The sequence below is a fragment of the Oryctolagus cuniculus genome, chromosome 8 (assembly GCF_051225735.1).
Source record: "Oryctolagus cuniculus isolate XC-2025 breed Fujian yellow rabbit chromosome 8, ASM5122573v1, whole genome shotgun sequence".
Classification (NCBI taxonomy): domain Eukaryota; kingdom Metazoa; phylum Chordata; class Mammalia; order Lagomorpha; family Leporidae; genus Oryctolagus; species Oryctolagus cuniculus.
Window position 1 is genome coordinate 32,830,951 of NC_142874.1, and position 25,259 is coordinate 32,856,209.

Genomic DNA, 25,259 nt, shown 5'->3' on the forward strand with positions numbered 1-25,259 from the left:
TGAGTGGGAAATTCACGAGTTGCGAGTCAGTCGTTTGTGCTGAACTGTGTCTGTCGCTTTGGCATGGCCCTGCCCCCTACACGGTGGAGTTGGGGTCACTGTGCTCTGGGGCCTGAGTACCTGTGTGCAGTGAACATTGGGTGAGGATGAAGATGAAGACGATACACGGGTGGGTGGGGGCCTGCTGCCCCGCAGGTGCCAGGCCCTCTGCATCCTTTTGTGTCCTGGGCCCTGGAGCCCATGTGGCTGGTGCTGAGTTGGGGGGTGGGCGGAGAGCCATCCATGGCCAAGTGCAGAGGGTTGGACGGTGCTGATTACTCCCATTTGCAAAAGGGGGAAGGCAAGGATGCTACGCTGGTATCTCTTTCTCAGCAGGGAGTGCTTGTTCAGCGTCAGGGGCCCTTCTTGGTGGCAAGAGTGGAGAAAGAGATGTTCTCCCAGATCACAGAGAGCCTGGAGTTGAGGAATCAGCAGGGAAGGTGGTGCCTTGCCCATCAGCAGGTGCACTCACAGCTGAGCACAGGGACCTGGCGGCCACACCCTGGGTGGTTGGATGATGAAGGAAACTGTGAACTGGAACAGGTGCAGCCCAGGCAGTGGTGTCGCTGTCCCTACACCGCCCACACCCAGATCCCTGTCCAGGGCCTGGTGAGCTGTCAGGGCATCAGAGTGAAGCAGGTGTGTGTCCAGCCTGCCAGGCCAGCAGTCACCGTGTGTGGCCCCACTGACTCGGGTTGCTCGGGAGGGATGGGCAGGCAGAGGCTGCAGGTGGCAGGCATGCACAGGCCCCAGGGGTCGCCTGTGGACATGGTTGTCTGGACAGAGCTGGGGCCGTTTCCTGTATGGCCTGCAGACACACTAGAGTGGGCTTGAAGTGGGATTGGGCCGCACCACAGATGTAATGGGGGTGGCCTCATCCTCATGGACAGGTCGGGAGAAACGATGGGGAGCAAACTGCCTCTTGCATTCGGGCCACAGGGAGGCCCCCATGACTGTTCTCCTGAAGTCTCTCTTGGGAGCAACACATCCCAGCGTAGAGGTGGGCATTTTGAAATGGGTTTTTCAAGTTCCCTGAATTAAGGCGCTCTGAGACAACAGGTGCCCACAGTTCTCATCACACCCTGTTGATGGTGAGTGACAGGCAGGCCCTCAGCTGGGCAGGGCAAGGATTGGCAATTTAATCGCTGCAGCTCAGGCCAGCTTTGGAGGGGCTTTGTGCGCAGAGCAGGCTGCTCCACTTAGGTGCTGAGTGGGTGCACAGCGCCCTCTCACATGTGGTACCTTCTGCCCACAGCTCCCACCGTAGCTACAGACTCGTCCTGTCCTGAACACCGTTCCACTGTTTCTAACCCTTCCGGCATTCTTACTTAACAATAACGGCGTGACTTAACTTCTATAAGTGATTGGCACATCTAAGCGGATGGACTGTGGGCTCTTGGGTAGGGGTGGGGGGATTCCTGGAGTCGCGGTTCCTTTAACACGCAGGTTACAGAACTATATTCCCCCTTCTGTTAGCAGAAGGACGCTTGCTGCTGTTCAGACGGATTTTTTTATATTGAAAATCTCTGATGATAGATCCTGGAAATCCTCCTGGAAGAGGCTCCTGAATTTTGAGCCTGATATCAGCTGGCTCAGTCGTCAGCTGTCCCTGGGGAAGTCAGCTGTCCCTGCAGTCTGGGGGACAGGGTGGGGAGGGAGAACAGAGGGCCCCAAAGAAGGTAAGCTTTGCAATGACTGAAAAGAGAGACCAGCCTCTGGCTCTCAACCCAAGGCAAGCCACCTGTGAGGCCTGCCGGAGACACCTGAGATGAGCAGGTAACAACGCGGGCATCGCCCACAGGTGCAGCTGCCCAGCAGGGCGGGGAGAGCTGGGCTGCTCGGGCTCGCAGCGGCTGGGAGGTTAAGGAAGCTGACTGCCGGGCCTCGCACCACCTGGGAACCCGGGGACCAGGAAGGGGCCGCTGTGCTGCAGTGGTGCAGACGTAGGGCTGGAAGGTTCTGGAGCACACCCCCCATGCCACACCAGGGCCACCACACCCTGAAAGACAAGATCAGACAACGTCCTGCACGAGGTAGAGAATTCTGCCTCGTGGAAGGTAGGGTCGATGCCAAGGCAGAGTCACAGAAAAGTCGAATCCAGGGACCATTGAGATTTCAAATATAAGAAGTAAATTTGAACAGTAGCCCAAAAGGGAGCAGTGAACTCTATAAGGATTTGAATTAAAGGAAGTGACTGATTCTGAATAGGCTAGTGGCAGAGCAAGGGGCCTGGTCCTCTGTGGGTTCACATGTTTGCCCTCCAATGTCTGCTGAACACCTGTGTGGGGACAGGACAGGCAGGCTCCTAGCCCAGTGCCCTCCCCGGAGTGAGGCTGCCTACCCTGATCCAACTGTGAGAGGCCAGCCTGGCACCAGGCTCAGGCAGGGTTGGGGCCGCAGATCCCCAGGGTGAGAAGCCAAGTGTGGGGCGATGACAGTGACCTTGGGGGAGCAGAGCTGGTGTCTCTGACGAAGCTGCCAGACAGGAACACAGCCTGGCGCTCGAGGCTTGACGATGCTATGTTTGTGTCGACCTCTGCCCGAGACAGCGCCTGCAGTACAGACTTTTAAACATGGAAACAAGCTTCTGCCCCGCTGGGAGATGTCAAGATGGAACAGGAGTTGGGGAGTGGAGGGAGGAGAGGAGGGGCGGCATGGGCAGGAAAGGGGGTCCCAGCTGGTGGCAGAGCATCCCGGTCCCCTGGGTGCTGAGTGAATTCTTCCACCTTTGGCTCAAGACCTGCCCCACTCCCCCAGGATGCTGGGATTCCTGGGACAGAACAGCACACGGAACTCACCCCTCGGCGCTGTCCACGCTGCCCTGGGAATCCTGGCCTGCTCGCGTTGGCCGGTGCTCTGTTCACTAGTGACTGTGAGACAGCTGCGGGGGGGCGGGGGTGCTTTTCTGTTCTGCAGATGAAGGTGTATGGACACCAGTGGACTTGGCCAGGTCCCAGAGCCGTGAGGCCACGTTTGCCTTCTCCTGCTATGCTGTGCTGTGCTCACTGCTTCCCTGGCGGGTGGGCAGGGAATCCGAGTCTCAGTCTGCTTGGGCAACAGGTCGACCTCAGGAGCGTTTTGCCTGGCTCCTGGTTTTGATTGAAGGGTGGGCCCGTTCCAGGGTGATTTTCTGTCTCTGGCTCAGGCAGCCTGGAGACTTCCTGGATTGTGTTCCTGGTCTTTGCCGGGTCAGGCTTTCTCCAGTGCTGGAAGACAGCTCAGCCTGCAGCGTGGGGACATGGCCAGGTGCCAGGACTTCACTATGCATTTCTGGGACCTTTCGCCGCAAGTGTGGATTCTCCTGCAACAGCCTGGGTGCTCTCCGGTCAGAGAAGAGATGCGGCCAGAGGCGGGGGGCCCTGGCAGTGCCTTTCTCGGGACCCTGCTGGCCTGGGAGGCGGGGACCCACAAGTGACGGTTGCCTGGTCTTTCTTCCTAGAGCTGCCAACTTCAGGAACTTCACCTTCATCCAGCTGAACGGGGAGTTCTCCCGGGGCAAGGGCCTGGACGTGGGAGCCCGCTTCTGGAAGGGGAGCAACGTCCTGCTGTTCTTCTGCGACGTCGACATCTACTTCACGTCGGAGTTTCTCAACACGTGCAGGCTGAACACGCAGCCAGGTGCGGCGCCCTGCCCCCCGCCCCCACCTGCCAGGCTTCACTCCGATGTCCCATGTCGCAGCTGGCCTGAGTTCAGCCCCACAGCGGAGAAAAGAAAAATCGTGTCTTTGATTTCCTCTTTGTTGCCTCCCCCAAAGCCCATTAGCTCTGCTTTGCTTCCAGGGCCCCTCTCCCGAGTCCATGTCCCTGGCTCCTGTTCCAGGTTCAGCTTTGGTGAATATCTATAGGAGAAATCTCCCTGGCAGGACACACAACCCTAGGGGACAGGGCAGGGACAGGCAGGCAGGCGGAGCGGGCTCTGTGGCCAGAAGCAACCCCAAGCCAGAAGTCATCGGCATAGCCTGGCCCCAGGCTGTACTGGCCCCAGCTGATCAATCCTGGCGGGGCCATGGCAGTGCTAAAACACAGGAATTCAGTGTAAAATTGGTTAAGAGCAGCCGCCCTGGGCGCTCTCAGTGGACTGCTGCTGCCCAAGCCAGCCCAGCCTCGCTGGAAACCCCGAGACTGCCAGGAACCAGGGCCTGAAGGGTTAATGTGGCCAGGGCCAGGCCCCAGAGCTCTCACACCCACTCCCAGTACGTGACGCCCAGTGCCGGGCCTCTGGTGGGGAGTGTTTTGAGTGATCCTGCAACCAGGCGCTCGGAGACATGGGAGTCTGCCCGTGGCGTGTGCCGTCTCTTCTCGAGCCGTGTGGAGGAGCAGCAAGGCGACGTGGCTGTGTCAGTGCGTGCTCGGGGGCAAGTCTGAGAGTGGACTGGGTGCTCTAAGTGCGTGTCTGCCTTCTGGTCTGCAGGCAAGAAGGTGTTTTACCCGGTCCTGTTCAGCCAGTACAACCCTGGCATCATCTACGGCCATCACGACGCGGTTCCTCCCTTGGAACAGCAGCTGGTGAGTGGTGCCCGCAGCTGCCTTCGGGCGGCTGTTCCCGTCTGTCCTGCAGGGGCGCCTGATGGTGAGCAGAGGGGAGTGGAAATCCATGCGTCGGTTCTGTTGGGGCGTTTTCCTGGTCCTGGAGTCTGGCAGCCCTCCTGGCCTCCGCTCCCTGCGCCCTGTTCACTGAGAGTAGGAAATAAATAAGTGGGCAAAGGATCTTGCGGGAAGGTAATTTGACACCTTCGTGGTTTTCTTCTCTGGTTTGGGGAAGCTGGTGTTCCTGCACTGATGAGGGAAGCACATTTGCTCCATTATTGGAAAATCCTGCAGAGGGAGCACGTCCTAAGGTTCACCAGAGGGGCTGGCGCTGTGGCGTAGTAGGTTAATTCGCCACCTGTGACCTTGGCATCCCATCTGGGCTCCGGTTCCTGTCCCGGCTGCTCCACTTCCAATCCAGCTCCCTGCTAATGCTCCTGAGACAGCAACAGAAGATGGCTCAGGCCTTAGGCCCCTGCACTCATGTAGGGGGCAGCAAGACGCTCCTGGCTGCTTTAGCCATCTGGGGAGTGAACCAGTGGATGGAAGATCTCTCTCTCTTTCTCTGTGTCTTCCCCTCTCTCTCTCTGTAACTCTGACTTTCAAATAAATAAACCCTTCTCAGGTTCTGATAGCATAGAGGATGGATGGTGCAGGCACACAGCTCCCCAGGGTCTTGCAGGCCAGGCTGCGTGTGTCACTGCAGAGTTAGAGTGTAGCTGAAAGAGGCCCTCTGTCTACCTGGCACCATGGCCCAAGATGCAATTTCCTGATATTGTTGCCAGGATGGACGGGGAGGCCCTGACCCCTAAGCTGGGATCTTTCCCTGCAGGGAGGTTAGCTGGGTCCTAGCTCAGGCTGAATCATTGGTGGCAAAGCCCCCCAGGCTTGGAGGAAGGAGATCGGTTGGGTGAGGACGCGTCTATGCAGTGGGCGAGCAGGCTGCACCTCGGAGAAAACTCGCGTTCTGTGAGGTGCTTCTGTGTTGAAGCTTCCAAAAGTGACAGAACCTTCAGCCGCCTCCCCTGTCCCTTCACCTGCCCAGCCCTGGCGAGCCTCTCAGCCCCGGTAGCACAGACTACAGCAGGCAGGGACCAGGTGCCTGTCTGTGCATCGCACGTAACGGTAACGACCAGATGAGATTTTCATCCACTTGTGAGCACTGTCCCTCACACCACCCACCAGGACAGAACGCCTTGTTTGCTTTTCCCTAAGGCTGTGAATGTGCTAATAGGATTTGAAAAGCAAATGGGATACCGGCTCTGTGTTTCAGCTAGGCAGAAGGAAATCCCTGTGGCTTAAATGCAGCCCTGTTTTACATCTGACATCCAACGTGATGGATGTCTCTGCTTCAGCCTCATCAAGACCCGGTTTGCTCGCAAGGAATCCTCTTCATTTCACAGATCTGAAGTTTGATCCTTTCGTTCTTATTCCTGCCAAGAAGCAGGTGCCAGGGAAGGCCGGGAACACGCAGTGGAGCAGGATTCTGATGCCCACCAAGGTCAAGGCACAGTCAGAGTCCCCAGTCCACGGCTGCGGCCTCTGCACCCCGGACTCCTCCTGGAGCCCCGCGGTCAGCTGCTTGAGAGAGCTGGGTTCATGCAGTCTGGGGCACACGGCAGAGGGTTCCCCGTCCCTCGGAGGTGTGCTAACCGGACAGAGCCACGGGCCAGGAGCTCACGGAGGAGCCGGAAGCACCGACACAGTGTCCTCAGACCTGCTCCTCAGACCTGGTTTGTCAACACACCCCGACTCCGCCCGCATAGCACAGGCAGCTCGTGCCAGCGCCCCGGGGCCCAAGCCAGGATTTCCTGCCTCTCGAACATTGCAAAGACTTGCTGAGGATGCGCGTGACAGCTGACGTATAAAAGAGATGGCCTGACAAAGCTCCCGACAGACCATCGCACTGCAGAAAATCACATGATGGGGACAGGAAGTGTGGTGCTGAGACGTGAAGTAAAAATACATGCGAGCAGTCAGCCCAGTGGTTAAGATGCCCGTGTTCCACACTGGAGTCCCCAGGTTCGAATCCCACCTCCGGCTCCTGACCCCAGTTTCTTGCTAACACAGGCCCTGGGAGGAAGCAGTGACAGCTCCAGTGGCTGAGTCCCTGCTGTCCATCAGAAAGACCCGGATGGAGTTCCTGGAGTCCCCACTATTGCAGGCATTTAAGGAGTGAACCAGCAAATGGGAACAGTCTTTCTCCCCACCTCTCTCTCTCTCTCTCTCTGCCTCTCACATAAGTAAAGAATTAAAAATAAATAAATACAAATGATGATTGGAGATGGCTACATTAGGATAGCTGTGCTACGGAGGCTGTGTCTGGCTCAGACGTTATGTAGATGTAAATAAATCCTTGGCCGGCTTCCCTGGGACACGCCAGTAGCTAAGGTGAAGAGAGGACACAGCTCCCAATGCAGCCATAATAAAGGTTACCGATGCAAACAAAAGGCAGCTTTTCTCAGTAGCCGGGCAAATGTGACCTCGTGAGTCAGGGTCCGAGTTACTACTTCCCAGGTGCCCATGGCCGCCATCACCCGGCGACATTGGCCTACAGATGAGAGCAGGAAACCAGCTGAGTTCTTTGGTGCGTCTGTTGTGACTGCTTGTCTCTGCACCTTTGGCTGCAGACCAGTAGTAAGAGGGAAAGTGAGAGGTTTCATCCCGATGATTAACTTTTTCAAGTTGAAAGCCACAAGATGATGGTCGCCGTTGCTTCAATGTGGACGCAGCTCACAGAAAAAAGAATGACTGTAAACCAAATAGCCATCCTGGGGACCTGGCCCAAGCCCCCGCAGGCCTTGCCAAGTCCCCGCAGGAGGCTCCTCCCACCTGTCTTTAGGCTCCACCCCTCTGCAGCCTTCCCTTCTCCCCCAGCCAGAGCTGCGGTTCTGAAACACAGGTGACTTCCACCTGGTAAAAGGCTCTCATGGCGCAAAGCCAGCGGCTCTCCGAAAGGAGAAAGCCCTCTGTAGTATTTGCCAGTCTCTGCAGTCTAGATCCTCCCACGGGGGCCTGCGTAGGCTACCATGTGACGTCACAGAACACAGGCGGGGGAAGAGAGTTGCATGGGGCCTCGGCAGCTGGTCCCAGCTGACTCACATGTAGTGCTGCCAGCCCTGGTTCTCTCTCGGGATTCCTCCTCCTCCACAAATTGATTCTAAAGAGCATGTCTGTGAACCCTAAACCAGCTGCACACACACCCCTGCCCACCTTGCTGGCGGTGAGCGTCTCCCGGGCTGTGGTCCCACTGCGGGCATCGGCCCCTTCTCCCAGTTCCCCGGCAGCATCGGGTGCAGGGACCCTGCCTGTCTTCACCCTGACAGCTGTGCCCCGCTGCGCACGTGGGCAGAGCACGCCAGCTTTGTCCCCTCCATCCCTGCCGTCCTGGAGGAAGTGCCACACCACTGACCCACATTTCAGCTTAAATGCATTTAAATCACTTCCTGTGTTTCCTTGAAGTTCATGTGTATTGATTCAGGAAGCACAAATGCACTGGGAACCAAAATTAACATGCACAGAGGCCACTCACGGGGCTTTCCCCAGCCTGGCATGGTGCCCACATCACCTCCTGTAGTCCTCACTCCACAGGTGAGGAAGGGGCGTGGCTGGCTCAGCCCCCTGCAGCAGAGGCGGGAACTCAAGGGCTGTGCGGGCAGGGACACATCCCCCAGCCCAGGGTGCTTCAAAGTTTGGGATCCAAGGTTTCTGGAGGCAAGAGAACCCGGATGCTTCTTTGTCCAGTATGGCAGCCCCAGAAGACACAACTCTTTGAAGATTTTATTTATTTATTTGAAAGGCAGAGTTACAGAGAGACAGAGGCAGACACAGAGTCTTCCATCCTCTGGTTCACTCCCCAGCACGAGGCCAATCTGAAGCCAGGAGCTTCCTCTGGGTCCCCCATGCTGGTGCAGGGGCCCAAGCACTTGGGCCATCTTCCGCTGCTTTCCCAGGCACACTAGTAGGGAGCTGGATCGGCAGCAGAGCAGCCAGGACTTGAACTGGCGCCCACATGGGATGCTGGCACCACAGGCGGTGGCAGCTTCACCCACTATGCCACGGTGCCTGCCCTATGACACAACTCTTTTTATGCAGATCTTGATGAGAGTCAGCCTGTTGCAAAGTGAGTTGATGCAGATCGGGGAGGACATGGCGTTTGAGCCCATGCCCTAGCACATTCTTGGACAGCTCTGTCCCCAGTATCCATTGCTGGGGGAACGGAGCAGTCGAAGCCCCGCTGAGGTTGGGCTAGGCTCACCTCCAACTGGCGGGGCGGTCTTGGGCAGGTCATTCTCCCTCAGTAGCAAGGGGCCCCCAGAATAGGACATGCCACCTTGCTGGGGTGCCCTTCAGTGTGCTCCCAAGCCCTTAGCATCCCCCCCATGCTAAGAGGGGTGGGTGCAGCACAGGTCAGGGGTCCCCGCGGCTCAGAGTGTCAGGAGCTGCTACTGCATTTGCATGGCCCAGTGCAAGATGAAGACACAAGGCCATGTTGGTTTCAGGGTGGCAACAGCAGCATACGGGGCTTCTAAATGTGGCGCCCCCTGAGCTGGCCCCGGGGCACAGGCATTCTGGGAGAAGGCGAGGCGGGTGGGATGCAGCCTCCGTCCTGGGAGACGTCATTCGATGTAGAGGAAGCACTCTGCTGGAGTATTTGTTAGTTATTTTATTGGAGACTCCAGATTGCTTCTCGGGCAGCCGGCCAAGTCGGCACCATTAAAGCAGACAGGCACTGCCGCCTCCACGGCTCCCCGTGCACCTGCACGCAGCCGCCTGCCTTCATCTCTGGGGAGAGATGCCGGTCTGTGCAGTGTGTTTTGGTCCTAAAAACACCCACCAACCCCACCCCTGCCCCGTCAGGTGCGTGGCCCACGGAGCCGTGGCTCTGCAAACATCCCGCAGGAGAGCTGGCCTGGCCTGACAGCGGCAGGTGCCCTGTGGGGCTCTGCAGAGAGCTCAGATGGGGAGCCAGCTGCAAAGAACAAGTTCTCCCCCTGAAGTGGACCTGTGGGGCTTTTAGCCCTGATCTGGAATCGCTCTGCTCCCCACTCATGCATCAATGAAGCACTTACTGAGCACCTTCTGTATACTGGGCAGTGTTCTGAGTGTGGGAGTGACAGCTGCGAAGGCATCCAAGGCCTTGAGCTGATGGTGGTGGTGGGTGGAGGCTGCCAGCAACGAGAACAGCAGGTGCACCAGCAAGGTCATTTCAGAGATCAGGAGTGTCACAGAGAATGGAAACCAGGGTGACCATGTCGAGGCCACATGGCGATCGGGAGGGGCAGGGGCACATGGGAGCAGGGGGACGTGGGAGCAGAGCTGGGTGGTGAGCCAGGCAGGAGGGAACGCAGGAGCCCAGCCTGGAACCAGGGGCACTTGGGGGCAGGAAGCAGGGTTGTTAATTGCAGGGAGAACGAGAGGCAGGGGCTGGGACAGGATTTTCTTTTTCTCCTTTTTTTTTTTTTCTGATGATTTTATTTGTTTACTTGAAAGAGTTACAGAGAGGCAGAGGCAAAAAGAGAGAGGTCTTCCATCCACTGGTTCGCTCCCCAGATGCCCGCAATGGTCGGAGCTGCGCCGATCCAAAGCCAGGAGCCAGGAGCTTCTTCTGGGTCTCCCATGCGGGTGCAGGGGCCCAAGCACTTGGGCCATCCTTCATTGCTTTCCCAGGCAATAGCAGAGAGCTGGATCAGAAGTGGAGCAGCCGGAACTCGAACTGGCACCCATGTGGGATGCTGGCACTATAGGCAGAGGCTTTACCCGCTACGCCACAGCGCCGGCCCCGGGACAGGGTTTTCAGTGGGAACGATGCTTGATGGGAGGGAGGCCTGAGAGCGCTCACTTGCCATCTGCTCACGTGGGATCCCTTCTTAGGCTCAGCACCGCCGGGCGGGCAGAACCCACACTGGCGAGCACACCCCGGCCCGCAGTTCTGCGCTGTGCCACCCGATCCGTTTCTGCAGAGAACCCAGAGTGGCCTTTTGGATCTGACTTGTCGACTTTGGAAGCACCTTCCTAGGGGCAAGCCTAGCAGTTAAGACACTGTATCCCCCGTCGGAGTGCCGGTGCCTGGGCTCCTGTCTCGGCTCTGGCTCGGCTCCCAGTCCCAGCTTCCTGCTAGTGCACACCTGCTGACACTAGGCTGGGTTGAGTTTCGAGCTCCACGCTTTGGCCTGCCCTACTCCTAACTGTTGTGGGCATTTGGGGAGCAAATTATGGGATGGGCGCTATCTGGCTCTCAATTAATTAATTAAAAACAAACAAAATGAGACTTCAGTAAACGTTTCCGTCACCAGCTCCCCAGGTCAGGCCACTTCCGGGCGAGGCTGCTTCCCCGTGTTGAGCCTCATCAGGCCCCCCTTCCACCCGGCTCAGCGTCCTGGGACGGCTTCGCCTTACGATTCCCCTGGTCTGTCTTCCCACGCCCTGAGGAGTTCTCTTCCCCGTCTGGAGCTTTCTCTCTCACATGCCACGTGCACCTCAAGTTTGCATCCTCCCCTGCTCTTAGACTCCCTGTCCCTGTCCAGAGGCCCGGTGTGTGTCCCGGCCAGCACAAGGGGGCGCTGTGCCATTAACAGCAGCGGAACTGGTGGGCCTGGTAAGGCGGGGGTGGGAAAATCCAATTAGGAAAATGACTCTGGAGATTTCTCTGGCTTTTGTAGCTGCAGAGGCTGCTGGTTGACCCTAACAGAATGGCAGCGTCGTTTTGGGGCTCCCGTCCCACAGCCCTGTGTCGGGAAGCAGATACTGGGGATGTACCCTGTGCACCTGGGCCCTTGTCTTCCTTGGGCGGGCTTTCTGTCTCTCAACAGCTCCACGTGGGTGACGTCCCCGTGGAGTTCGGAATGAAAATAATATAGCCTCACAGGTTACGGCAGAAAGGAATTTTAAGATTTGTCAGCCCTTTTGCAAATCTTGTGTAGACTGTTCATGCTGTTTGAGCAAAATGGAATTACAAGGTAAGTTTAGGTTGGTGCAAAAAATGTTGAAATCCATGCATACGAGAATTCTTCAAAAAGTTCATGGAAAATTCACATTAGGGAAAACCTGTGCATGGATTTCTTTTTTTTTTAACTTTTATTTAATGAATATAAATTTCCAAAGTACAGTTTATGGATTACAATGACTTTCCCCCCCATAACTTCCCTCCCACCCGCAACCCTCCCCTTTCCCTTTCCCTCCCCTCTTCCATTCACATCAAGATTCATTTTCAATTCTTTTTATATACAGAAGATCAGTTTAGCATATATTAAGTAAAGATTTCAACAGTTTGCTCCCACACAGAAACACAAAGTGAAAAATACTGTTTGAGTACTAGTTATAGCATTAAATCACAATGTACAGCACATTAAGGACAGAGATCCTACATGAGGAGTAAGTGCACAGTGACTCCTGTTGTTGACTTAACAATTTGACACTCTTGTTTATGGCATCAGTAATCACCCTAGGCTCTTGTCATGAGTTGCCAATGCTATGGAAGCCTTTTGAGTTCACTGATTCTGATCATATTTAGACAAGGTTGTAGGTCGTAGTCAGAGTGGAAGTTCTCTCCTCCCTTCAGAGAAAGGTACCTCCTTTGATGACCTGTTCTTTCCACTGGGATCTCACTTGCGGAGATCTTTCATTTAGGGTTTTGTTTGTTTGTTTGTTTGTTTTTGCCAGAGTGTTTTGGCTTTCCATGCCTGTAATACTCTCATGGGCTTTTCAGCCATATCCGTGTGCCTTAAGGGCTGATTCTGAGGCCAGAGTGCTGTTTAGGACATCTGCCATTCTATGGGTCTGCTGTGTATCCTGCTTCCCATGTTGGATCCTTCTCTCCCTTTTTTATTCTATCAGCTAGTATTTTGTGCATGGATTTCAAAAGAGGTTCTGTACCAACCTAAACTTATCTTTTAATTCCTTTTTTTTTTTTTTTGGTGAATTTTCTGAAGCTTCCTGCTATGTGAAATCGAACACAGGCTGTGGTGAGACTTTGGGAGGGTGCAGTAACGGTGATGGGATAGACATGTGGATGTTAGGGCTGCAAGAGACCTAGGGGTGACTCAGCTCAGCCCCCTCATTTTACAGGAGAGAGAAGCTGGAAGCAGTGCCCAGGGGGAGAAAGGCCACACGTGGTCAGCTTGGGGCAGACCTCGGGCACTCCTGGTCTGTACTGTTTCTAATTAGTGGTGGGCAGAACCAGGTGTCCCAGACAGAAAATGCAGACATCCAAGCACATGGGACCTGCTGCACCCCCCACTTCCCCACACACCTGTCCCTTCCCTTGGGCAGGCAACTTCCCTTCATCTACACACTCATGTGAATGGCAAGAACGAATCGTGAATAGCCCCGAAGATCCCCAAAGCAAGGCCAGAAGTGCCGCATAGCCGGTGAAGCCATCACTCGTGATACCGGCATCCTGTAACCAAAGTGCTGGGTGAAGCCCCGGCTGCTCCACTTCTGATCCAGCTCCCTGCTAATGCGCCTGGGAAAGCAGCCAAGGACAGCCCAAGTGCTTGGGCCCCTGCCACCCACGTGGGAGACCCAAGATGGAGCTCCTGGCTCCTGCCTTGAGCTTGGCTCAGCCCAGCAGTTGTGTCCATTTAGGGAGTGAACTGGCAGATGGAATATTTGTGTCTCCTCCTCTCTGTCTCTCTCATTCTGCCTTTCAAATAAGTAATTAAACCTTAAAAAAATTCTTAAAACCATTTCCAGGTTTACCTTGGTCCAAAAAGAGGAAGTTCTGGCAGCGTCTCGCTGTGTGTGCCAACGCGTACCTGCATGGGGAGGGCCTGCACTGGGCCGGCTCCTGCCCCTGCAGAGGCACTGGCTGCTTGGACGGCCTCTTGCAGCCCTGCACAGCTGCGCAGGCCTGCAGGGGCAGCCTGGTTTCCACACAGTGCGAGGGTGATGCCCAGGCGCTCTCCCAACCCTGCCCTACCCTGTTCACAGGCCAGCGGGAGCCGGGCAGCCGGAATCGCACTGCAACCTTCCCAGGGCCTCCCATCGGTGGCCTACGCCGGGGCCGCTGGATTCTGAGTAGCTCCCTCTCCTTTTCTCCGCTTCGTGAGCCCTTGGCTGGCTCCCTTGGCCTGGGTGAGGGGCCCAGGCCTCGACGTCTCGCTGGCACTAGGATCCGGCCAGACACCTAGGTGGCTTTTCCATAGCTTTGCTGGGAAACTTGCTCTCCCAGTTTGCTTTTGATTGTGTGTGCGTGTGCATATGCATGCGTGTACGTGCGCGTGTGTGTGTGCAAGCCTACACCCTAGAAACATTCCAGCTGCAGGAGCCAAGAATCACAAGGCCCCGCCTGGGGACTGGTGAGTGTACTGTGCTCCCGCCCGGGGCCTGGCTGCTGGCCGGCCCTAGGACAGGCTGCGCCATGAGCCATGCTCGCGTGGCGTGTGCCGTGCGCTGTGTGCCCACCCCGTCTCGCCCCCCAGTGACAGTGCTTTCCTTGCAGGTCATCAAAAAGGAGACTGGATTTTGGAGAGACTTCGGGTTTGGGATGACCTGTCAGTACCGCTCAGACTTCATCAACATAGGTAAGCCAGGCCTGCGCCTCTGCTGCCACCCAGAGGCCACGGCTGCCCCGGCCTGGAGGGGTGGAGGGGATCCCTGGGGGTCTCCTGGGAGCCCCAGGGCAGAGGAGGTGCCGCCTCCCTATAAATGTCCTTCCTGTGACATGGACTCATGGCTGGACTGAGAGGGGTGGGGGGAAGGGGGGAGGGGCGGCGCCTTGGCCCCCATCCCCACCAACAGCTCTGCCACCCCAGATGAGCACACGGTCCAGGGCCAGAAGGCTGCTCTCTGCTGGGTCCGGGGGCGCCTCCTTCCAGCAAGCCCAGGCTGCAGATGTCCTGGGCCTCTGGTCAGCCACGAGGGAGCTGGCGCCAGTCAAGACCCAGGCTTCTCTCTGCTGTCACCTCAAGCCCGGAGCGTGCAGTTGTCAGCACATGCAGATGGACACATACACACACCTATTTACACAGACGTGCGTGTGTGCTGTCATGCGTGCACATGCACACGCACACAGATGTGCTCATGTGCTGTCAGGTAGACACATGCACACAGAGACACACACTCACATAAATGTGCACATGCACTGTGATGTATACACACGCACACTGTCATGCATACATGTGTGTGCGTGCATGTACACATGTACAAGTATACATGTAAGACATGCACACGCAGACACATACACTCACAAATGTGCACATGCAGAGCCGTGCAGGCATGCACACTCTCATGCATGCAGATATGTGCACATTCACATAGAGGTGCACACACACACACATGCCGTGGTGTGCACACATGTGTGTACATGCGCACAGACGTGTATGTACATGTGTGTACATGCAGTCATCTATCCATGCACGCCATCATGCATACCCACGTACACCTGCATGTGCACACCAGTGGGTTTGCAGAGCCCGAGCAGGGAGGCTCTCAGGTGTCAGGGGAGATACCAGGCTCCCAGAGGCAAAGGGCCCTGGCCCAGCAGTGGGGGGAGAACGGAGGGCTCCGAGCTCCTTGGGAGACTTGCACCATCCCCTGGGGTGGTCCTTCCTCACGCACCTCTGAAGAGTGCAATTCTGGATTGCACGCGACTAGAGTAAGAATGAACCTTGAGCTCAGGTTCAGGGGTCAGAGTGCACCCAGAGCCAGAATGGAGCAGGGAGGGCCCCCACATGGTCATTCCCACTCAGAGCTTCTTACTGTAAGACCAGGAGTGGGAGCAGCTGCAGGCTGTTTTTGTCCAGAGATGAGGTAGACCACAGACACCACAGGACCTCCAAGAAGTCACTGGGTTCAGAATAAAAACCGAGCACTTGAAGTCAGGGCCTGCAGGCCAGTCTCTGAGGGGTGCCTGCTGTGCAGACACCCAGCAACCCGTGAAGAGAAGCATTCCTAGACAGTGCAGTGCCAGTCAGACTTCCAGAACAGAAATGTCAGAGATTTCCAATGCAGAAAAATAACTGTGTCCTTGCTCTTTGTTCAGGAAAAGGCTCTCTAAAAAAGATTTATTTAGGGGCCGAAGCTGTGGCATAGTGGGCTAAGCCTCTACCTGCAGAGCCAGCATCCCATATGGGCACCAGTTCAAGTCCCAGCTGCTCCACTTCTGATCCAGCTCTCTGCTATGGCCTAGGAAAGCAGTAGAAGATGGCCCAAGTCCTTGGGCCCCTGCACCCAGGTGGGAGACCTGGAAGAAGCTCTTGGCTCCTGGCTGTGGTTCGGCCCAGCTCTGGCCGTTGCAGCTATTTGGAGAGTACCAGCAGATGGAAGGCCTCTCTGTCTCTGCCTCTCTCTGTCTGTAACTCTGCCCCTCAAATAAATAATGAAAATCTTTAAATTTTTTTCCCAAAAAAACTAATTTATTGTATTTGAAAGGAAGAGTTACAGACAGTAGGGGAGAGAGTGTAAGTTGAGTCAGCTTGTATCCTCTGGTTCATCGGGCTGGGCCAGGCTGAAGCCAAGAGCCAGGAGCTTTATCCATGGTTGCTCATGTGGGTGCAGGGGCCCGGCGTTACAGGGGCAGCTTAACTTGCTGTGCCACAACACCAGCCCCAAAAAAGATTGTTTTATTTTTATTAATTTCTTCATTTGAAAGGGAGACAGAGAGCTCCCGTCTGCTAATTCTCTCCCCAAGCAGTTACAGCAGCCAGGAGTAGGCCGGGCCAAAGCCAGGAGCTGGAAACTGCACCCAGGTCCCCCCTGCGGGTGACAGGAACCCAATGACTTGAGCCATCACTACTGCCTCCCGCATATCAGCAGGAGACTGGAGTCGGGAGCCAGAGCTGGGTTTTGAACATGGGACACTGGCATTTTAACAGGTGTCTTTACCACCAGGCTGAATACCCTCCCCAGAGGAAGGTTATTTTGTGATGTGTTTATTTTAGAAGTGTCCATTTGGATTTATAGCATTTACATGGGAGTCTCCTGACCTTGGGTGTAGCTACAACAAAATATGGGGGCCCTACAGACTGGAGAGGGTGTTCTGCCTCCGGGAGAGCCCGGGGGTCCCATTTAGACCCGATCTGTTGCCATCTTTTCCTGATCTGCAAGTGTCTGACTTGAGCACCTTGTGCTTAATCGGTAAATTACAAGGATGGCGAGGATAACAAGCCGGCCACTTCCAGCCGAGCACTGCCCCTCGCATCACTTCATTTAATTATGTATTTGAAAGTCAGAGTTACACAGAGAGAGAATGAGAGAGAGAGAGAGAGAGAAAGGTCTTCCATCCGCTGGTTCACTCTCCAAATGGCCACAACTGCTAGAGCTGCGCCGATCAGGAGCCAGGAGCTTCTTCAGGGTCTCCCACGTGGATGCAGGGGCCCAAGCACTTGGGCCATCTTCTACTGCTTTCCCAGGCCCTAGGAGAGAGCTGGGACTCAAACCGGCGCCCATATGGGATGCCAGCACTGCGGGCGGCAGCTTAGCCCACTGTGGCACAGTGCTAGCCCCTCACATCACTATCTCTTTCAGTTCTGACACCTACTTCATGTGCAGGTCTTTAAAAAAAAAAAGCTCAAATTCAAGAGAGGTTAAATAAATAACTAAATCTTAAAAAAAAAAAAAAAAAAAAAAAGTAGCCATGTCCAAACAGAAACCCAAGAATCTGCATTTAGAAGTGTCCAGGTGGTGGCTCCGGTCCTGAAGCCAGGGCTGTCCCTTCGCTGTGAAGAGCGCCCGGCAGGTGTGTGGAGTCCATAGCAGGTGTTTGGTCTCCAAGAGCTGGTGCTGCCTCCTCTGGCCCCACCCTGGTGACCTGGAGGGACGCTGAGGCACCCCCACTCCCCCCACCCCACAAACGCCTCAGCAGTGCCGTCTCCCCCACAGGTGGCTTCGACCTGGACATCAAGGGCTGGGGCGGCGAGGACGTGCACCTGTACCGCAAGTACCTGCACAGCAACCTCATCGTGGTGCGGACGCCCGTGCGCGGGCTCTTCCACCTCTGGCACGAGAAGCGCTGCGTGGACGAGCTGACCCCGGAGCAGTACAAGATGTGCATGCAGTCCAAGGCCATGAACGAGGCGTCCCACGGGCAGCTGGGCATGCTGGTCTTCAGGCACGAGATCGAGGCCCACCTGCGCAAGCAGAAACACAAGGCGGGCAGCAAGAAGACATGAGCAAGGTGTCCTGCTGCTTTCTCCTTCCTGCGAATTCTTCCCGGCGTGGCTTGCAGCCAGGAAGGGACTTCCACGGAGGCGACAGAGGCTGGGAGGAGGGAGCCTCCGATTTCTCGGTGCCTGCTGGGCTGCGTGCGAAGGGAACCGAAGCTCCGCCCTGCCGGCCCCAGGAGCCCAGATGCCACCCGCCAGGCACCTGCCAGGCACACTGCGGGATGACGCGGGGGTCGCGATGGCGTTGGCGACAAGAGAGCGGATTGCTGTGGTCGCTGGCATACTCAGGGGGGAGGGCCAGTTGTGCAGAGGGCCCATGAGGACAGAAGGCAAGCGGGGCCGGGGTTTGCAGGGGTCCTACCAGGTCACAAGCAGCCACGGAGACGCCCTTGCCACGGTCCTCATGAGGACCATGAAAGAGGCCACGGGCATTGCGTCCTTGCCACGCCGAGATGAGCCAACCCGAAGCCATCTAGCTCCTCTTCTCAGCTGTTAACCGCCTCCTTTCGTTTATTTTAAAATGCACTTTTTGTTTCTTTTTCGCTTGTGAGTTATATCTGCTTATTTAATTGCCAATTTGCAGACCCTAACCAAGAGAGCACCCGTTAGCATCTGTTCTATGTCGCGTAAGAGGGTGCGGTGCGAGGATTCCTGTTTTGGAGTATCAGATGGACGCCACAGCCAAGGACGGGCCAGGAGCTGAGCCCCCACAGGTGCCCCTGGGTGTCAGAGCCCTGGGCGCGTGGAAGGCTCGGTGTAGGGAGGGAGGGAGAGAGAGAGAGAGGGGCAGACCCTTTATCAGAAGGGCATCTCAGAGGAGGCGCACGGGGACACTGGTGTGGAAGACACAGAAGGAGACGCCCTCACCCCGGCCGCATTTTGATCTTGAGAAATCAGAAAACACACGCTCTCCCCCAGGAGCGATGGGGACCTGTTTCTTACTGCTTAAATAAACCAAAGTGTACTATGAGAACCAAACAAGCTCTTTTTTTCAAAGCAGGGTGCTCTTCTTGGCTTCCGGCTTCCACGAGAAGAAATGCAGGAAAAAATATATTTTGTGGAAGACCCATCCGCCTGCCAGAGGCCAGCCGGATGGGCGTTTTCGCTACCTGTTCACCCACCCCGAGCTCGGTGGAAGTAACTTTGCCTATTTTTAAAAATGAAGCCCTTCAACTCAATCACCAAGACGCTTCAGATAACTGCATTTTATTACAGTCTCAAAGTATTTTTGAAAATAAATACGGTTAACATTGAGTGGTTTCCACATTCATGTGAAAATTATTTATTTATTAGCCAGCACCAGATGCATGAGCTAATTATCTCTCGCGTCTTTGCCTTCTGTTTGCTAACAGAAAACTCCCTGTTTCAAAGCTTCGAGAACATGCAAGCTGTTGATGTGGGGGATGGGTGGGGGAGAAAGGCATTGTATTGATTCGTGCCGGTAGTTCACAAGATTTCATTAAAAGCCAAGACATGGGTGCAAGGTGGCATTGCAGAGCTAATAAAATATGAGTTGTGGATTTGCTTTCTTGCAGCAAGAATGCCGTGGCGTGTGACTTCGGAGCAGGGTTTTGTGTATGACCCAGGGTTCACTGCACCGTGGCACTGCTCGACCTTCGGGGCTGTGTTACACTGAGATGGGGGTCGTCCCGTGCCCCGGGGACTAATTCAGCCACTGCCTATGCGATGCTGGGGCACCTCCCCCACCCCAGCCTTGATGCCAGAGTGCCACCTGTCTCTGCCAGATGTCCCCAGCCCTGGCTGAGAGCCACTAGGCTAGACGGAAAGAAATACTAAAACACCTGAACCATTTATGCATTTTTTTTAATTAGGAAAATGGAGACATCACGTTCAAGGCCACTTTTAACTCCACGCTTGGTCTTTTCACATACTGTGGCGAGCCTGGAGCGTCTGGCCCGGCTCCACACTGTTCGGATAGGCAGTGGAGACATCTCCCTGCCTTGGAGGCTGCCTTCCCCTGACGGCTGCCAGTGGCCATCAACTACTTGGGCTCTGGAATGGGGCCCGTGTCTTGTGCTCTGTCGGCTCACCAGCTGCCTGGGGTGCACGGTTGCTCATTGCCGATGTGCAAGATGGATAAGTACAGAGTGTCTGAAGTCCCCAAGGGCACTGAAGAAGAGGGGGTGTGGCATCAGGTTGAACCATTTCTTTGGCAAAGGACACGGGTCCCTTTAGAGCACGTGCCGGAGGGGATCCGGCCCCAGAGCTGCCCGGCCTGCAGCTGCAGCCTCACGGAGCATTGGGATCAGGAGGCTGGGGTTCGCACATAAAGGGAAGCAGCGGTGAAGCTGTGATCTGAAGCCCCCCCCCGGCTCTCTGCACCCGCTCTGTGTGCCCGCTGTCCACAGACTAAGTCCAGAGCTGCACCTGTCGCCTGCCTGGGCTGGGGCTCCCCCTGCCTGGCGCTGGCGTGAGCAGCTCCTGGTAGCTTGAAGTCAGCCGTGCTGGGAGTAGTTACAGCACGGGGCACTGGCAATTGGCAAACAGTAACTTTGTAGCACGCCCTGCCTCCAGGGGGCGCTCCTCCGGGTGACACACAGGCTGCCCCTGCTCAGCTTCCCTTCCAGTTGTCCACAGTGCAGCCCCTGCGTTCCTGAGCTGTGGGCTCCCTCTGTGCAGGCATCAGAGATCCTCTGCCACCTCTTCCCAGTCCGTCAGTGAGGCAGTCGACGTCGCGATGTCCTTGTTAAGATGAAGCGGGTCCATGTGTCTGAAGTACTGAGAAAAAAGGGCACAGCAAGGGTTTTCATCCAGTTACTCGTGTTCAGCCCACAAGGCCTCATTCACAACCGTACGATTTGGCTTCCTGAAGTCCATGGAGAATGGAAGTTCGGTGCAAGCATTTTGAAATCCGTGCGTCTGAGGGATCTTCAAACAGTGCATCGAAACGTGTGTTTGGGAACAACGGGGACACGGGTTTCAACACGAACACTGGATTCCAGTTTGCAGGAGTTTCACGATGGTGCCCGTCAAACCCTCCGGCGTACCCGGCGCTTTCTGGGTGGAACTGGAAGCCACACACGGGTCCTGTCTTAGAGACTAGGAGGAAAGCCGCCGTGCACACACACTGCTGCAACGGAGCCGCCTGCCTCCCTCGCTGGCCCAGCTCGTCCCTAGTAACCGCTGAGCTCCACCTGCTGTCGCTTGGAGCCACAGTGGGTGCTCTCCAGTCGATGAGTCCAGCCTAGGCCGGGCTGGGGGCTGCGTGCGGGGTCCTGGGCAGAGGCTGGCTCTCCCTGAACCCCTGTAGGGGGAGGACAGCCAGCCTCTCCCCGCTGGAGAAGCGCCCCCTGCCCAGGCTGTGTCCTTCCCGGGGCGAGGACTCCTGGGGCCGCGCTCCCAGGCACGGGGACACGGAGACCCTCTGAAAGGCACCTCCGCGGACAGGAAAGGACTTGCTCTGCGTGCTGGAAGAAACCCCACCCGCAGCCCCAGCGGGCTGGCGCAGGCCCCGCAGATTTTGGCAAGCACAGCAAAGGCCGAGCCCTGGCAGGAGAAACCGCTTTGAATTCAAACAGGGAGCTAATCAGAAGAGAGATCGCAGGAAGCCGCCAGGTGTTTGATGTGAACTGCAGGTCCCCGGGAACCGCCCAAGGTCATTCTCAATCCTCAGATCCTCAGACACAACCCCAGGTCCTTTTCTACATGCCGGGATTCCCGCCTGCCCTCCCCCTCCCCCTCGCTGAGTGGCATGCTTTAGACTCCTGCGAGAGAGCTGGATCCGGCGCCCTGGCACAGCTGGCCGTGACCCCCGGAGCTGCAGGTGGCCGCGTGAGTGAGTAACCAATCACAGGCCCTGTGTTCAGTCCTCGTCCCTTGCCAGGGGGTTTCTCGGGTGCAGCTAGAGAGAGGGAAATCGGGAAGCCGAGGCGCAAACACAGGCCCTGCACTCGCCCCAGGACTGGGGCCGGGCCCTGGCTGGGACCCGGATGTGTGGGCTCTGGAACAGGTCTTCCTGCTGGGCCTCTGGTCAGCGTCTCTATGGCTCGGAGCTTCGGTGGCCTGCCCCGGGGAAAGGAACATGGAGCTGCCCCCCCGGCTTTGCAGGCTGGCGTCCTGCGCAGAAGCCTCCGGGCTGCACCCCTTACGACACGGCCCTCGCGCCTCCCAGCTGCCTGCAAATTCCTGAGCGAGGATTCACGTGCAAAGCGTAGGGCACTCCCGCCCCCACCCCTTCCTCTCCTTCAGAAGGGCTGAACTCCAGTCCACGTCCCCTCCACTCCCCAGCTCCGGCATTCCCACCACCTGCCCTGTGGGGGTGTCAGTCCCACTGGAAAAGCCCAAGAACTGAAAAAAGAGCAAAATGTTCCCAGAAAGGCTGAGGATCAAGTGTACGGCGCTTCTGGCCCCGGTCTCTTGCAGCTGTGGGCGTCAGAGCTGTGTAGAAATCGCACCTGCAGAGTGTGTGTGTGAGGACTTGGGGGGAGGGGCTCGCTGAATGGGCACAGCCCACAGTGTCGGGAACCCTGCGGCTCTGCGCTCTGGGGGTCACCAGGCCTGTGACTTGGGTGGTGGCAACACAGTCAGCCAGAGCCAAGACTTTAGCCTGAGCGGGGCTGGGGGTGGGAGTGGGGGTGCTGCCCCTCCCCCACGGTTGGCTTCACCTGGACACTGCCTGACCCACTTGGAAGGCAGGGTCCATGCTGCAGGAAGCCGGCGTTGTCATCGTGACCAAACTGGAAGCAGAGACTTGGGGACTTGTAAGCGAGAACCGCAGGGTGACTGAGGCAGTGGGTCATTGGCTGATTTGGGAGTAAAAATTGGTTATGCTAACTTGGGGGTCATTGAAATCACACATTAGAAAGTCCCCCCCATACACACACACCCCACTTCGAGTCTGTACTAAGTGACCACTTCTGTGCTGGGCAGCTGGCCAACGTGCCGCCAGTTCATTGTTGGTTGGTTGAAGATTTACTTATTTGAAAGGCAGAGTTAGACAGACAGACAGACAATCTTCCATCTGCTGGTTCACTCCCCAGATGACCTCAATGGCCAGGCCAAAGCCAGGAGCCAAGAGCTTCTTCCGGGTCTCCCACATAGGTGGCGGCGGTCCAACTACTCGGGCCATCTTCCACGGCTTTCCCAGGTGCATTAGCAGGGAGCTGGATTGGAAGTGGAGCCGCCGGGACTTGAACCCAGTGTTCCTGTGGAATGCTGATATCACAGGCAGCAGCTCAGCCTCGGATCCACATAGAGGGAGGAGGAAGTGCAACGGAAAGTCGCATACAAAAAAAGAAAAAAAAGAAATGTGACATCCATGCATATGAAGAGCCACCTTGGTAGAAGGTGACAGCGGCAGAACTTCAAGCGAGTTTTCTCCTTCTTCCACCTGAAGGCAGGGCTGGTGCTGCGCTGGCACGTGTGTCACACGAAAAGTGGGTCAGCTGCACGGCGCTGGCTCAGGCGGCGTGGGCACCAACGCCCGGGCTTTCTGGCGACCTGCCCGTGCGTCGTCTCCACCTTTGCTCCCTCACCCTTTTTGCTGAACTGTCCCTGGGCTTTCTCCCCGCCTAGCATACAGTCTGCACCAACTGACACGGGCAGTGCTCAGCCCGTGACACGGAGGACAAACGCTTTCTTGTACCCCACAGGAGTGGGGCGGGGTACCAGAACCAGGGGCCTCATGGGTGCCCTGATGGGACTGCAGGGTGGCTGGGGGTCTGGCAATGCTGGGTGCAGCCAGACCATCTGAGGTGACTGCGGGAGAGACAGGAGTCACGGGCAGGGGGGGGGGCATCTGGGCAGAGTCTGCAGGCCGGAATCTCTCGCACTGGAAACCTGGACAGTGGCTTGGGGCAGCACCCCAGACCAGGACCCCTGGGGCAGGTGGGACAGGGCCCAGGGCGGGTTAGGGCACCCTCACCTCGGCCTCTAAGGGCAGCAGGCAGGATGGAGACTTCAGGAGAGCTGGCTTCTTCCGCCCCACGTGGTCCCGATCAGTTTCTCAGTTCTGGCGACGGTGCCCTCCCTAAGAAGTCCGGCACCACTCCTGGCCGTGGCATCCTCCGACACCGGCAGCTGACCCAACCCGACAAAACCAGGCAGGACTCAGGTTTGCTCCCTGCTCCCCTTGTCACAGCAGGCTGATTTAGCTGGGTCATTTCCTGTCCAGCAGGTGCCACCTGGCGTTGTTGGGTCTGGACATGGCTGTGCTCATCTCTGGTGTCACCAGGCGAAGGCGAGGCTGGCACCGTCAGCTGATGTTCTGTCCGGGCCAGTAAGAGAACCAGCAGATTCCACAGCTGTGTGAAAAGAATACCGATCACCCCAGTAGATGACCTTCTTTTTAGAGTGAAAACAAAGGCCGAGAGCTAAAGGGGACTGCCCGAGTAGAGGGAAGAGACAGGAACTAAAGTTTCTGAAGAATCACAGACGAAGTAAGGACTGCAGAGTGGAACACCACAAACCACACGGAACATTTCAAGGAATGGTGTATAAAGCTTTCCCACTGGGGCTGCCGCCGCGGCTCACTAGGCTAATCCTCCGCCTGCGGCGCCCGCACACCGGGTTCTAGTCCTGGTCGGGGCGCCGGATTCTGTCCCGGTTGCCCCTCTTCCAGGCCAGCTCTCTGCTGTGGCCCGGGAAGGCAGTGGAGGATGGCCCAAGTGCTTGGGCCCTGCACCCCATGGGAGACCAGGATAAGTATCTGGCTCCTGCCTTCGCATCAGCGCGGTGCGCCAGCTGCAGTGCGCCGGCCACGGCGGCCATTGGAGGGTGAACCAATGGCAAAGGAAGACCTTTCTGTCTGTCTCTCTCTCTCACTGTCCACTCTGCCTGTCAAAAAAAAAAAAAAAAAAAAAAGCTTTCCCACTGGGGCTGGCGCTGTGACGCAGGAGGTTAATCTTCCGCCTGTGGCGCTGGCATCCCATATGGGCGTTGGTTCTAGTCCCAGCTGCTCCTCTTCCAATCCAGCTCTCTGCTGTGGCCTGGGAAACAGTAGAAGATGGCCCACGTGCTTGGGCCCCTGCACCCACGTGGGAGACCGGGAAGAAGTCCCTGGTTCCTGGCTTTGGATCAGCACAGCTCCAACCGCTGCTGTCATTTGGGGAGTGAACCAACAGAGAGAAGACCTTTCTCTCTGTTTCTCCCTGTGTCTACAACTCTACCTCTCAAATAAATAAATAAAAATATTCAAAAACAAAGCTTCCCCATTAACACACACACAAGCACTTTGTCACACATATGCACACATGCATGGGCACATGGATGCACACACATGGGCACAACCACGCGGGCACACACGGGGGTGCACATATGCACACACATCCGGGGCACACATGCGTGCGCACACACTGGCTCACCCATGTATACACACGAGCACTCCTGCGCGTGCAGATGCACACACACACATGGCCCTCTTCTCTGGTTACATCTGACACTGTTGGTGAGTGAGTTACAACCAGCAACCTCAGGGGCACGCTGCTGTCTCATTCCGCTTTCCTTCAAAGGCAACTTAAAAAACCACAGACACACGGAGTTGGCCACGGGTCAGTTGCGTGGGTCCAGTCCTGTAATGCATGGCCCTGGCTCTCTGGGGGCAGCTGTACCAAATGACCACGAAGCCAG

General features: G+C 56.6%; 1 protein-coding gene across 13 annotated transcripts in view; it reads left to right on the forward strand.

The window, feature by feature from the left end:
- CSGALNACT1 (chondroitin sulfate N-acetylgalactosaminyltransferase 1) overlaps positions 1-18,926 on the forward strand; it is a 323,288-nt gene extending 304,362 nt beyond the window's left edge. For 9 of the 13 annotated variants that reach the window (XM_089302844.1, XM_089302848.1, XM_089302847.1 and 6 more), the window contains 4 exons: positions 3,479-3,657; positions 4,451-4,545; positions 14,009-14,090; positions 17,389-18,926. In XM_089302844.1, the coding sequence (XP_089158970.1) occupies positions 3,479-3,657; positions 4,451-4,545; positions 14,009-14,090; positions 17,389-17,678 (646 nt within the window). In that variant the 3' untranslated portion in view covers positions 17,679-18,926. Of the gene's footprint in view, positions 1-3,478; positions 3,658-4,450; positions 4,546-6,010; positions 6,615-6,636; positions 7,661-14,008; positions 14,091-17,388 lie in introns of those variants that run through there. The other 4 variants (XM_089302854.1, XM_089302853.1, XM_089302852.1 and 1 more) reach the window with 3 other exon arrangements.
- The last annotated feature ends 6,333 nt before the right edge of the window (positions 18,927-25,259 follow it).